The 14,593-nt window shown below is 41.7% G+C and overlaps 1 protein-coding gene across 1 annotated transcript in view; it reads left to right on the top strand.

Moving 5' to 3' along the window:
* tmem68 (transmembrane protein 68) overlaps positions 1-14,593 on the top strand; it is a 195,918-nt gene that overhangs the window by 67,050 nt on the left and 114,275 nt on the right. Inside the window, exon 3 of the mRNA XM_037682065.1 lies at positions 2,124-2,223. Within this exon, the coding sequence (XP_037537993.1) occupies positions 2,124-2,223 (100 nt within the window). The remainder of the gene's footprint in view (positions 1-2,123; positions 2,224-14,593) is intronic.

The following is a 14,593-nucleotide window of genomic DNA, read 5'->3' on the forward strand; positions in this document are numbered from 1 at the left end:
TATTCAAACCAAATTTACAATGAGTCAAAACAAAAGTAAACAAGTAAGCCTTCTAACTGTTTTCAGGGGCTTACAAACAACACCGACAACCAACTGCAACTGCAGGATTTAACTGTTGGCCAAAGCCAGACAATTCAAGTCAAGAGACCAGAGTCCAAAGACACAGAAACCCATACTAGTGGCGAGCTGCTTTAAACAACAGCCGCCCTGAATGGCAGGAGAGATGGGTTTAAATAGGCAGGGCTCTTCTGTGGTTGGAGGAGCAGGAGGTGAAGAAGCCAACCAGGATGCAGATTGACGTCCACTGGGGAGAATTCAGGAAGTGAAGCAGCCAATCCCAGATGGGCCACAGCACAGCTGAGTCAGCAATCAACCTGCAAACACTTGTTTTGCTCAACCAAATGGCCTCAGGCCATAACAGCACTCAATTCATTCAGCTTAAATCCTTTCGTTCCCAGTCTTTCCCCGTCTCCACGGGTGTCCCCCAAGGCTCTGTCCTCGGACCCCTCCTCTTCATCATTTACCTCCTTCCTCTAGGTCACATCTTCTGCAAATTTGGTGTCCATTTCTACTGTTATGCTGATGACACACAGCTCTACTTGTCAACAAAACCAAACTCCACCCACCTCCATCCTCACCGACTGTCTCAATGAGTTAAATCATTGGTTTTCTAACAATTTCTTACAACTAAACAGTGACAAAACTGAAATCATTCTTGTCGGTACCAAAAATTCTATTTCAAAATCAGAACATCTTCTCATCCCCCTGAACAACTCTTTGCTATCTCCCTCACCTCAGGTCAAGAGTCTTGGTGTCATCCTCGACACCACTCTCTCCTTCACTTCACACATCAACAATGTTACTCGGTCTGCCTATTTCCATCTCCGAAATATTAACCGTCTCCGCCCTTCTCTCACACCCCACTCCACAGCCATCCTTATGCACAGTCTTGTGACTTCTCGGATTGACTACTGCAACTCCCTTCTTTATGGCCTCCCCAACAAATCTCTCCAGAAGCTGCAATTGGTCCAGAACTCAGCTGCCCGTGTCATCACTCAAACCTCCTCTTATTTGGGGGCCGAGATGGTGTAGAGGCAGGGCAGCCGGCTTGGGATCCGAAAGTCCCAGGTTCGATCCCCAGTCACTGCACATCACGTGGCGTCTCTGGGCAGCACGTCTAATCCCCAAAATGTCCCCCGGGCGCTTTCAATAGCTGCCCACTGCACCATCTGGTGGTGGATGGGTTAAATGCAGAGACTAATTTCGCCATTGTATGGAAATATACAGTGCTGACATTGTGATGACATTATTATTATTATTATTATTATAACCACATCACTCATGTCCTGCAGCAGCTCCACTGGCTCCCGGTTAAATCATGCATTGTCTTCAAAATTCTTCTTCTCACTTTCAAAGCTATCCACAACTTTGCCCCTCCTTACCTATCTGACCTCCTACACATCTCCATCCCCTCTCTCTCAGATCCTCCTCTTCACTACACCTCCATGTACCCTCTGCCCACCTCTCCACCATGGGGAGCAGGGCCTTCACCTGCTCTGCCCCTCATCTCTGGAACTCTCTACCCCCAGACTTACGAAACACCACCTCTCTTTCTCTATTCAAGACTGTTCTGAAAACACATCTCTTTAGACTCGCTTATCCTTAACTTTGCTGTATGTATTTTATATTCTTTATGGATTTTATATTTCAATTTATTCCTGTTGATCTTTGCACTGTGCTTGTTGTTTGTTTTTACACAATCTTTCTGATATGTTTCTTACTGTAATGTGTCCTTGGGTGTCCTAAAAGGCGCTCTTTAAATAAAATTAGTATTATTATTATTATTATAAAAGCCAAACGAAGAAGTTTAACATCCTGAAATGGTCCAGTTAAAGCCTCGACTTCAGTCTAACTTTTCATCTTCAGAGTTGTGTAAATTGAGAGTTAAAAGTTACAAACCCATATTCCTTTTAAATTCTAGGTTGTAGGGCAACAAAACAGAGAGAAGGCCCAAGGGGTGAATAAATATCGTTTGACATCCAGGATGGTAAATAAATGTTGACTAATGGATAAAAAAACTGATCATAACAATATTTGCTATGTTTGATGCTTTATTCTGTTAGAGAAAGAATCAGCTGAAAGAGGCTTACTGCAATAACCTGTGGGATGGAGCAAGAAAAACACTGGCAACTCTGTGGGACGGACATGGAGCCATATGGCATGGTAAGACCCCGCTGTCTAACGTTCATTTTATGGGATGAACATTTCCAAACTGCAGATGTTCAGAGATGTCCGTTAGTTTGAGGTTTTGTCTTTTCTTATTGTTCAGGTCCAGGACTAAAACACTTCAGCAACAAACAGAAGGGTCACCTCCCACTATTCAATGGCCAGATAACCTGCTGTTTGTCTGCTTTATTTTTTATGTTTTAATGTATAATCAACTTCTACCTGATCAAGGCTCAACATGACTTTTGTCATTCACATTAAATGTAGTACATGAAGTGGAACAAAATTGTTCACTCAAGGTCCTAGTGACTCTGTGCCTGACTTCGCACGATTTATGTGTGTGAACTATAGCCGAACCGAATTGATGAGAATAGCAGCAGATTTGCCACGAAATATATCAGAAATCGGCAACAAACTCAAAACTACGCTCGGCAGAATGCAGATCTTAAAGTAATCTACCTGGAAGCTGCAGCAGAGGCGTTCCAGCGGGCAGAAGAGGAAACGCTGCTCCCAGCTTAAGAAGAGAGGACACCGGGCGGGGGTTCTGGTGGGGCTACAAGCTAACGCTAAAGCCAGAAAACTCCCGATGCCGTCTCTCTTTCTGTCGAACGTCCGCTTGTTAGACAACAAGATGGATTTGCTTCGTCTAAGAGCCGGAACCTCAGAAGAGATGATGAAGTGTGCGGTGCTTTGCCTCACAGAAACATAGATTACAAGTGAAACGCTGGATGCAGTCTTCCAGCTGGATGACAGATTTTTTTTTTTCGAGTGGACCGCTGCAGCGAACTAATGGAGAAATCACGGGGAGGCGGAGTGTGCATTTACGTGAGTAAAATTTGGTGCACGAACTGTACTGTTGTAAAAAGCTCATGCTCGAAGGCTTTGGAGCAAATAACAGTGAAATGTCAGCCACATTATCTACCCCGCGAGTTCACAGTGACTTTCATCACAGTTATTCCTCTTGATGCTAATGCTAATGACGCCTTGCAAGAACTTCATGATATAATCAGCTCTTTGCAGAACAAACACCCTGAGGCTCTTTACGTTGTAGCCAGAGACTTTAATCATGTGAATCTAAAAGACCGTCTCCAAAGCTTTTACCAGCATGTGGGCATACCAACACGTGGAAACAAGACACTGGACCGTGTTTACACAAATGTAAAAGATGCATACAAAGCCGAACCCCACCCCCACCTAGGACTGTCAGACCACATCTCAATGTTAATGGTATCTGCTTACCTCCCCCTGCTGAGATGCTCCAGACCGGTACAAAAGAAAGCTAAATGTTGGATCCAGGACAGTGGCCCCATACTGAGAGATTGTTTTGATCGAACAGACTGGCAGGTTTTCAGAGAAGCTGCTGAAAATGGAGGATCGCTTGATCTGGACCAATACGCATCCTCAGTTCTGGGTTGCATTAGTACATGTACTGACACCGTCTCCACCATCAGATATGTTAAAAGCTACCCGAACAGAAAACCATGGCTGAATGCAGAGGTGCACACCCTACTGGAAGCCAGGAACACTGCCTTCAGGTCTGGAAACTCAGAGGAGCTGAGTAGGACAAGGAGAGGGCTGGTTGCTGGTATTAAGAGGACCGAGGCCACATATGCACAGAGGATCGAGGGTCAATTCATTTAAGTGCATAACAGATTATAAAGGAAAGAGCGAACAATGCCCCAAAGACCCATCTCTGCCTGATGCCCTCAACAAGTTATGTGCACGCTTTGAAGACCAGAACAGACCACCCAGCACCAGACTCACCTCACCACCGGATGAAGTGCATCTCAGCATGACCTCTGCAGAAGTGAGGAGTACTTTCAGGAGGATTAATCCGCACAAGGCAACCGGCCCAGACAACATCCCCAGAAAAGTGTTGAAAGACTGTGCCGATCAGCTCTGCGAGTTACTGGCAGACATCTTTAACACCTCACTTACCCTGGTGACAGTTCCCACCTGCCTGAAGACTGCCACCATCATCCCATTCCCAAAAAGCTCTACAGTCTGAATGACTATCGGCCAGTGGCCTTCACCCCGATAGTCGCTAAATGCTTTGAAAACCTGGTCATGACCCACATCAAAACAACCATCAATATAAACGAAGACCCTCATCAGTGTGCATGCCATGAGAACCGATCAACAGAGGATGCCATCTCCTCTGTGGTCCACACTGCGCTCAACCACCTAGAGCAGAAAGACTCTTGTGTCCGTATGCTCTTTGTGGACTTCACATCTGCCTTCAACACCATGATCCCCCAAACCATGATGGACAAACTATTCACACTATTACTAAACCCCTCAATTTTCAACTGGGTACTAGACTTCTTAACAAACAGACCACAGTTAGTGAGGATCCACAACTTCTCCTCCACCATAACCCTCAGCACTGGCTCTCCTCAGGGATGTGTGTTGAGCAACCCTCCTGTTTACTCTGCTCACGAATGATTGTGCAGCTACATGTCCAGGTTGTCATATTGTAAAGTTTGCAGATGATATAGCGGTTGTAGGATGCATCACAAACAATGATGAGTCCAGCTACAGGCAAGAGGTGGAACACCTGGAGAGCTGGTGCAAAGAGAATTAAAGCTGAAAGCAGCATTGGAGGCCCTCGCAGCAAAGCGCTGCTCCGACCTTACGGCGACAGCGGGAGCTCCAGCTAGTCCACCCAGTCGCCATCGCGAACGCTCTCGTGCCGATCCCGCATGCGTTCCCCTTGGGATGCATTTCCTGAATCTTCAACATCTCCTTCCTTCCGTGTTGTTACTTGTTCAGCTGCAGGTCTTACAAGTATAGGCGAAATCTGACCTTCCACACAGGAGTTATGGATGACTTCCTGTTTTGTTGCGAATGTTTGACAAGCACTTCCTTTATGCTTTTCAACATGTCGTGTGGTAATCAACAGTTAGCAAACAAAGTTTCAGTGTAATATCTTACACAGTGCGAATTTGAAAGTGTCATCCAATAATCAACAGTTTTTTCTCTGAGTAGGTGGGGCTTAAGTGATGGCATGAATCAACAATACCAATGTGTGTACAAGTGCTCACTGATCACGCACATAAAATCTGGTACATATTGGATGATATTTCATTGAGATATAACTGTTGGAATAATCTGGGAGCGCACTGGAGTCAAACGTTAAACAACAATACCAGTGTGTCTAGAAGTGCTCACTAATGATGTACCCAAAATCTGATGTACAGGTCCTTCTCAAAAAATTAGCATATCGTAATAAAGGTCATTATTTTCCATAATGTAATGATAAAAATGAAACTTTCATATATTTCAGATTCATTGCACACCAACTGAAATATTTCAGGTCTTTAATTGTTTTAATACTGATGATTATGGCATCCATGAAAACCCAAAATGCCTGTCCCAAAAAATTAGCATATTTCATCCCACCAATGAAAGACAAGTATTTTTAATACAAAAAACGCCAACCTTCAAATAATCATGTTCAGTTATGCACTCAATACTTGGTCGGGAATCCTTTTGCATGAATGACTGCTTCAATGCGGCGTGGCATGGAGGCAATCAGCCTGTGGCACTGCTGAGGTGTTATGGAGGTCCAGGATGCTTCGATAGCGGCCTTTAGCTCATCCAGAGTGTTGGGTCTTGCGTCTCTCAACTTTCGCTTCACAATATCCCACAGGTTCTCTATGGGGTTCAGGTCAGGAGAGTTGGCAGGCCAATTGAGCACAGTAATACCATGGTCAGTAAGCCATTTACCAGTGGTTTTGGCACTGTGAGCAGGTGCCAGGTCGTGCTGAAAAATGAAATCTTCATCTCCATAAAGCTTTTCAGCAGATGGAAGCATGAAGTGCTCCAAAATATCCTGATAGCTAGCTGCATTGACCCTGCCCTTGATAAAACACAGTGGACCAACACCAGCAGCTGACATGGCACCCCAGACCATCACTGACTGTGGGTGCTTCACACTGGACTTCTGGCATTTTGGCATTTCCTTCTCCCCAGTCTTCCTCCAGACTCTGGCACCTTGATTTCCGAATGACATGCAAAATTTGCTTTCATCCAAAAAAAGTACTTTGGACCACTGAGCAACAGTCCAGTGCTGCTTCTCTGTAGCCCAGGTCAGGCGAATTCTGCCGCTGTTTCTGGTTCAAAAGTGGCTTGACCTGGGGAATGCAGCACCTGTAGCCCATTTCCTGCACACGCCTGTGCACGGTGGCTCTGGATGTTTCTACTCCAGACTCAGTCCACTGCTTCCGCAGGTCCCCCAAGGTCTGGAATTGGCCCTTCTCCACAATCCTCCTCAGGGTCCGGTCACCTCTTCTCGTTGTGCAGCGTTTTCTGCCACACTTTTCCCTTCCCACAGACTTCCCACTGAGGTGCCTTGATACAGCACTCTGGGAACAGCCTATTTGTTCAGCAATTTCTTTCTGTGTCTTACCCTCTTGCTTGAGGGTGTCAATGATGGCCTTCTGGACAGCAGTCAGGACGGCAGTCTTACTCATGATTGCGGTTTTGAGTAAAGAACAAGGCTGGGAGTTTTTAAAAGCCTCAGGAATCTTTTGCAGGTGTTTAGAGTTACGTCGTTGATTCAGATGGTTAGGTTAATAGCTTGTTTAGAGAACCTTTTCATGATATGCTAATTTTTTGGGACAGGCATTTTGGGTTTTCATGAGCTGTATGCCAGAATCATCAGTATTAAAACAATTAAAGACCTGAAATATTTCAGATGGTGTGCAGTGAATCTGAAATATATGAAAGTTTCATTTTTATCATTACATTATGGAAAATAATGACCTTTATCACAATATGCTATTTTTTTTAGAAGGACCTGTATAAATAGTGATGACTTCATGAGATTCTTTATAAATAAAATTATTTCAATTAGAGAGAAAATTCAAACCATCCTTCATTCAACTATCTCTAGTCCCCTGTCAAATGAGGCAACTTAAAAAATTTCACTAGAGCCTGATTTATGTTTGGACAGTTTTTGTCCTGTTGAGCTCTCTGAATTGTCAAAAATAATAACCTCATCCAAACCATCCACATTTCTGCTAGATCCCATCCCAACCAGAATGTTTAAAGAGGTATTTCCCCTAATTAATGTCCACATTTTGGATCTACTTAATTTGTCTTTAATGAATGGTTATGTACCACAGAGCTTTAAGGTTGTTGTAATTAAACCTTTACTTAAGAAGTCTGATCTTGATTCAGAAATTCTGGCCAACTATAGACCTATATCTAATCTAACTTTCATCTAAAAAATTCTAGAGAAAATAGTTGCAGGTCAGCTGCGTGAACATCTACAAAGAAATAATCTGTTTGAAGAGTTTCAGTCAGGGTTTAGAGCTTATCATAGCACAGAAACAGCACTAGTAAAAGTCACTAATGATATTCTCATGGCCTCAGACAATGGACTTGTGTCTATACTGGTCCTGCTGGACCTCAGTGCTGCATTTGATATGGTTGATCATGTAGGGACACATCAAGGTTTTTCTATCATTAAATTTCATTCTTTTGATACTTTGAATTTAAGACTGACTCTCCATTTCCAAAGCTAGACCATATGTGAATCACATGTTATCATATAAGATGAATAACAAAAACCTGTTATTGTAATTAATTGCACACCTGGTATTAGGATTTCAGCAAAGCTGAAAGGCCCTTTTGTATGAGAACTTTTCCATCTGACCTGTGAAATATAACATCCAAAACGTATGCTTATCTCTTCCGAAAAGGGAGGATTCATCCTCCAGTCCTAGAGTGTGAGAAAGACCCCAGTGTTTTCAAGGACTCTTCTTTCCATCTCACGGTAGAAATCATTTCTTTAACAAGTTAAATTTCTGAGTTCTCCTGAACACAATTGAATGTTTTGCTGTAAAAACGGCTAAGTTACTTGCTTTCTAAGCTCAATACTCAGTAATCATGCATAGAGTAAGTTGATATAAAACTAGTGTTCATAAGTTACAACTGTGTGCATAAGTTCTAATGAAAACGTTTATGGATGAGTAAAAAGCTGCTTAGAAGTTTGATTATTCTGTTATATTGAGAATTTACCAAAGCAGAGTAAAATAGCTATTTAATATTTTTATTAAGATTATTAAAATTCAACAGTAACTTGAAAGAAGGTCCACCCTTCTGTCGTGATTGGCTCGACCATCACCTTGTAATGCCTCTAAGTCAAAGAAATTTATTTCTGACATTTTTGGCTTAGAGCAGTCTGGAAGAAGCTTTTGAAGAAGTAAGGTCAAACAATTGGATATTTATTGCCAGAAGATCTTTGCCACCAGAAGGAGAAAACGCAGCCCTCCGGGCCCCCCTCGGGAGCCAACTTTCGACTCTAGATTTCAGCTGATTTCCAGTGGCGAGGGAAATCCCACCTTCGACACTATAATTCATCTCAAGAGTTCTGGTGACCCTCAGGGCAGTTGAATTGCAGACCACCTTCCAATCGGTAGGAAAAAGCTGCTCAGATTTTCTCTACTGGTGTCTTATGTCCCAGAAAAGAAGTTGTCCAGTATAAAAATTTCATCATTAATTAGAATTAAGTTCTCCTAAATTGACAAATCACATCTAGCCAAAACACTTCATTTAGCTAACTTTATAGATGATAATTTACTCTGCTTTGTAACCTCATAATTCACTATATTAAAGTTTAAAAGACAACTCCATAACCTCTTGTTGTGGTCAAAGTAAAGCCATCATTTCATTCTGCAGCTGTATTCACCGTTTGATGGCTTATATTCACCAAAACTGATAATAAATCCCACAAAAATGTACTTTGACTCAAAGTGTTTTTATTAAATATGACATTTTTTTAAAATATGAAAATAATTCACCAGAGCATTAAACTTGAGTCTGATTGAATAAATTAATAAATTCTGGCTTCAGAACCAGAAGCCAGTGGTGCACCTTCAAAATAAAATTACTCACAAAAATTAAACATTTTGAGGATAATTAATCCTATAATCACAATATTTTACTACAGAGGCTTGAATATGATATTGGGGTTAGAGGAACAGCTCTAAAATGGTTTAAGTCATATTTATCTGATAGATTCCAGTTTGTAAATATAAATAATAAATCTTCATCATACACCAAAGTTAGTCATGGAGTTCCTCAGGGCTTAGTGCTTGGGCCAATACTCTACTCTACTATATGGATATTATTATTATATTATATTTTATGTATGATTATATTATATGTTCTAGAATTGCGCCGCTTAAGATGGCTGCATGTTGGAGTAGCTCTGTTACTTTCATTCTGAGATCTTGCTTTTGGAAACTTTAATTCCTGTTTGTTTGTTTCCTGGATGTAAATAATTTTTTTTTTGATGATTGTTTCCTCTGGTATCAGATGCTGTGCAGCTGGAAGGATTTTTACTGAAACTGTTTTAGTTTTGGACATTTGTTATGATGCGTAACCATGGCAACAAGGAAGTTTTCTACAACCAACAGCAGCTGATTAACACCTTAAAAGCTCAAATAATATCTCAACTACAGCCTCAAATCTCAAATGAGTTGAAAAGGATGTTCTGTGGATGCATTCTCATCCAGCTGTGCTCAAGTGCCTGACCACTAAGATCCTGCAACTAGCAGGAAACACGGCTCATGACAGCAGAAAGACAGGATTGTCCTTCAGCACCTACAGTTGGCTGTCCGCAGTGACGAGGAGCTCAGCAGACTGCTGGGAGGTGTGGCCATTTCTCTGGGAGGAATTCTGCCCGGCATTCTGCCCGGCATTCGGGTGGTCCAGCAGCCCGGGGGAACCGAGAGGCCAGCCAAGTCTGGGTGGATGGATCGGACGGCATCTGCAGCCAGTTTCTTGGACCTTTACAAGAGATCCTTCCTGCCTACAGCCATAAGTATCTATAACATATCTTAATGAAATGAGAATAACGAGTTACAACAACAAATAATTTCCCTTTGGGAATAATAAAGTATTTTTGAATTTTAATTGAATTAGGTAAAGTTATTAAACAGCATGGGATAAATTTCCATTGTTATGCTGATGACACACAATTATATTTGTCCATTAAACCCAATAAATTTAATCAGCTACTTAGAGACTACAAGCATGTCTTAAAGACATAAAAACCTGGATGACCCTTAATTTTCTCCTGTTGAACACAGACAAAACTGAGGTTTTGGTTTTTGGACCTGAGCACCTTAGGAATTAATTTTTCAGTCTTTCTCCCTCCTTAGATGGCATTAAACTGTAGTCCAGCTCTAATGTTAAAAATCTTGGTGTTATTTTTGATCAGGACATGTCTTTTATCCCCCACATTCAAAACGTTACTAGAACTGCCTTCTTCTATCGGCGTAATATCACTAAAATTAGAAACATCTTATCTAAAAAAAATTGCAGAAAAACTGGTCCATGCATTTGTCACATCTAGACTGGACTATTGCAATGGTTTATTAACTGGATGTCCAAATAGTTCTTTAAAACGTCTTCAGTTGATCCAAAATGCTGCTGCCAGAGTCTTAACTGAAGTTAGTAGGAGAGATCATATTTCTCCAGTTTTAGCTTCTCACCATTGGCTCCCTGTCAAATCCAGAATAGAATTCAAAATCTTACTTCTAACCTACAAAGCTCTCAACAACCTGGCTCCATCTTATATTACAGATCTTATTGTTCCATATTTTCCTAACGGAGCACTTCGCTCTCAGACTGCAGGTTTACTTGTGGTTCCTAGAATTTACAAAAACAGAATGGGAGGCAGATCTTTCAGTTATCAGGCTCCTCTCTTGTGGAACCAACTTCCAATCTCTGTCCATGAGGCTGACACATTATCCAGTTTTAAAACTAGGCTTAAGACTTTCCTTTTTGCTAAATCCTATAGTTAGGGTCGGCTTGGGTTTCCTGAGCTGTCCCTTAGTTATACTGCTATAGGCTTAGACTGCTGGAGGACAAACTGACCACAATTTTCACTCTACTACTTTCTTTACTTACTCTGCTCAACCTGTTTTGTATTTGTAATTATTTTTTCTATCCTTGACATGTGTTTTTTTGTCTTTCAGATACATCTGACCTATACCTGGACCTACCATTATATGTTCGTCTGTCTCTCCTTCCTGTCCTCTCAACCAGTCGGTCAAAGCAGATGGCCGCTTGTCCTGAGCCTGGTTCTGCTGGAGGTTTCTTCCTTTTAAAAGGGAGTTTTTCCTTTCCACTGTTGCCACTGTGCTTGCTCAAGATGGGAGACTGCAACAAAGCCAAGATTCAACTTGTCTGCTGGATTCCTTAGATAGAGAACTCTACTAATTGGAGTTTATGTATGTGAATGTTCCAGTAAAGTGCCCTGAGACAACTTTGTTGTGATTTGGCTCTATATAAATAAACTGAATTGAATTGAATAGCATTTTAAATATTGAATTAAAAGCTATATGTCAAACCATTTCCATGTTCTGATGTGATTAATAATTTCTCCTTTTACTTTCTTCTTGTGTCCATCTTTCTCAGGAGCAGCTCACCTAACAGGAATGGCACAGTCATCAAGATGTTGTTATTGCAGTGTGCCATGTTGTTCCAATAATAAACAAAAAACACTGTATTTGAGTTTCCACAATTTTCCCACGGACAAAGAAATGCGTTCCCGTTGGGTGAGAGCGATGAGGAGAGATGAAGGGCAAACTTTTAAAAATCCTTTGTGGGAGCACCCATGTATGCAGTCAGTACTTTGCCCCAGAAGATCTAAATTCATCAGCCAGTGGAAGAACCCGGATCAGACAAGGAGCGGTGCCATCTAGATTTTGTTGGAATGATTGGGGTAAAGCCTTCACCACTCTCTGCAAAGCTTTTCTTTCTGCAGCTGTGCAGCCTCCATGTCACACGTTGATGCTGGAGCACAGGATGCTCTCTACTGCACACCTGTAGAAGGAAGTGAGGACTGAGCTTCCCAGTCCAGCTCGTCTCAGCCGCCTGAGGAAGTAGAGTCTCTGATGAGCTTTCTTGATCAGGCTGGTGGTGTTGTTGCTCCAGCTGAGGTTGTCATTCATGTGTACACCCAAGTACTTGTAGCTGGAGACCACTTCCAACGCAGATCCTCTTATGTTAAGGGGGGTGTAGATGTTTTTGTTCCTTCTGAAGTCCACAATCATCTCCTTTGTCTTCTTCACATTGATGTGAAGGTTATTCTCTTTGCACCAGCTCTCCAGGTGTTCCACCTCTTGCCTGTAGCTGGACTCATCATTGTTTGTGATGCATCCCACCACCGCTGTATCATCTTGTAGCTGGAGACCACTTCCACTGCAGATCCTCTTATGTTCAGGGGGGTGTACGTGTGTTTGTTCCTTCTGAAGTACACAATCATCTCTTTTGTATTCTTCACATTAATATGAAGGTTATTAGGCCCGAGCAGCGAAGCGCTGCAAAGGCCTATTGTAATCGCTCTGTTCAGGCCCGAGCTTTAATTTTTTCCGCCAAATGAATTGGCGTTTTTGGGGGCCTTAACATATCCCAAAAGTCACCAAATTTGGCGGACGCATCAGGACTGGTGAAAAATTACGTATTTTAAGGTCGTGGCAAAAATCGCAACAGAAATTAATCAACAGCGCCACATAGAAATTTTCAAAATACCCTCCGCACTAACCTTAGTTTGTCGTAGAAACATGAAATTGGGTACGCTTGTCCAAATCCCCAAGATGGGCGATTCTAATTGCGAATTTTAACACACTACTCCTAGGAATTTTGAAGGATTGCCTTCAAACTTGGTTGATAAACCAACTTAAGACATTCAAGAGAAAAAGTTATCTAAAGCTTGCCTTTTCGTAAGTGTTAAAGGGGCATGGCAAGCCCTTAAAGTTTCGCTTCACGCCATAAATTTCCAAACAAAATAACTTTCACATTGAAAGACTGAAATGCATGAAACTTGCAAGAATCATCCCTGTTGGATGCCCGATGATCTACTGTGGTCATATTTTGATGTCATCAAAGCCCCGCCCCCTCAGAACAGGAAGTCTCTTATTAAACTTGGAATACTCCCTCTTTGACACCATTGACCTAATCAGGATGATCCTGTGTTAGAAGACAGATAATATGGTTTGACTTGATTTAAAGTACAAACCGTTTTGGCTTGAGGATGTGGGCGTGACGACATGACAAATTAAGAAGTGACACTGATGCAATATGTTTGGCTCTAAATTGCATAGATTTCAGCCGAGGTGCACAAAAACCACTATGATCGATCATTATCCACCCCATGAACAGGTATCCATGATAAGTGGCCAATAGCCTCCACAGCGCCACCTACATTATTCCTACAGTCATAGCTCAGTGATACAACATCTGATCTGCACCAGATTTATTGTACGACATCAGTGAGGACTTTTAGACACATTGATTTTGTGGTTTAACATAAGACTAGTGCACCCCCTAGATTATTCCAACAGTTATATCTCAATATTACATCATCCTATCCGCAACAGATTTTTGGTGCGTCATCTGTGAGCATTTCTAGACACATTGCTTTTGTTGTTTACATTTGACTCAAGTGTGCCCCTTAGATTATTCAAACTGATATATCTCAATGATATGTTATCCAATCTGCACCAGATTTTTTGTACGTGATCAGTGAACACTTCTATATAAATTTGTGTGGTTATTTAACATTTGACTCGAGTGTGCCCCCTAGATTATTCCAAAATTAATATCTCTGTGATATATCATCTGATCTGAACCAGATTTTGGGTGCGCACTTGTAGACACATTGGTTTTGTTTTTTAACTTTTGACTCCAGTACACCCCCTACATTATTCCAACAGTTATATCTCAGTGAAATATCATCCGATATGTACCAGATTTATTGTGTGTGGTCAGTGAGCACTTATAAACACATTGGTATTGTTCTTGAACATTTGACTCAAGTGTGCCCCTACATTATTCCAACAGTTATATCTCAGTGATACATCATCTGATCGGAACCAGATTTTTTAGGCATATTCAGAGTCAGAGTCAGAGTTTCTTTATTGTCATTCGCACCTCATGTGGTACATGTGGTGGAGCGAAATTATGTACACAGGGTCCCAGTTACATCCAACAATAAAATGTATAAGAAAAACAGTAATAACATCTAAGATATGAACTAAGAAAAACATCAACTAAATATATACTAAGCACTCATAACATAAAAACATTGAACATCAGCACAAACATGAACATGAGTCTGTGAGCAGATGTGCACGCATGAACACATCAACATTGAAACAGATCAGCAGCAACATGAAACAGATCAGCAGCAACATGATGTGGTTTTTCACAGTGATTATTCTAGTTAGAGATTCATGAGTCTAACAGCCTCAGGGTAGAAGCTGTTCCTCAGTCTAGTGGTTCTACACTTAATGCTCCTTAACCTCCTTCCTGAGGGGAGTGGGGCAAAAAGTGTGTGTGCTGGGTG

This window comes from Nematolebias whitei, chromosome 9 (assembly GCF_014905685.2).
Source record: "Nematolebias whitei isolate Nwh7 chromosome 9, NemWhi1, whole genome shotgun sequence".
Lineage (NCBI taxonomy): Eukaryota > Metazoa > Chordata > Actinopteri > Cyprinodontiformes > Rivulidae > Nematolebias > Nematolebias whitei.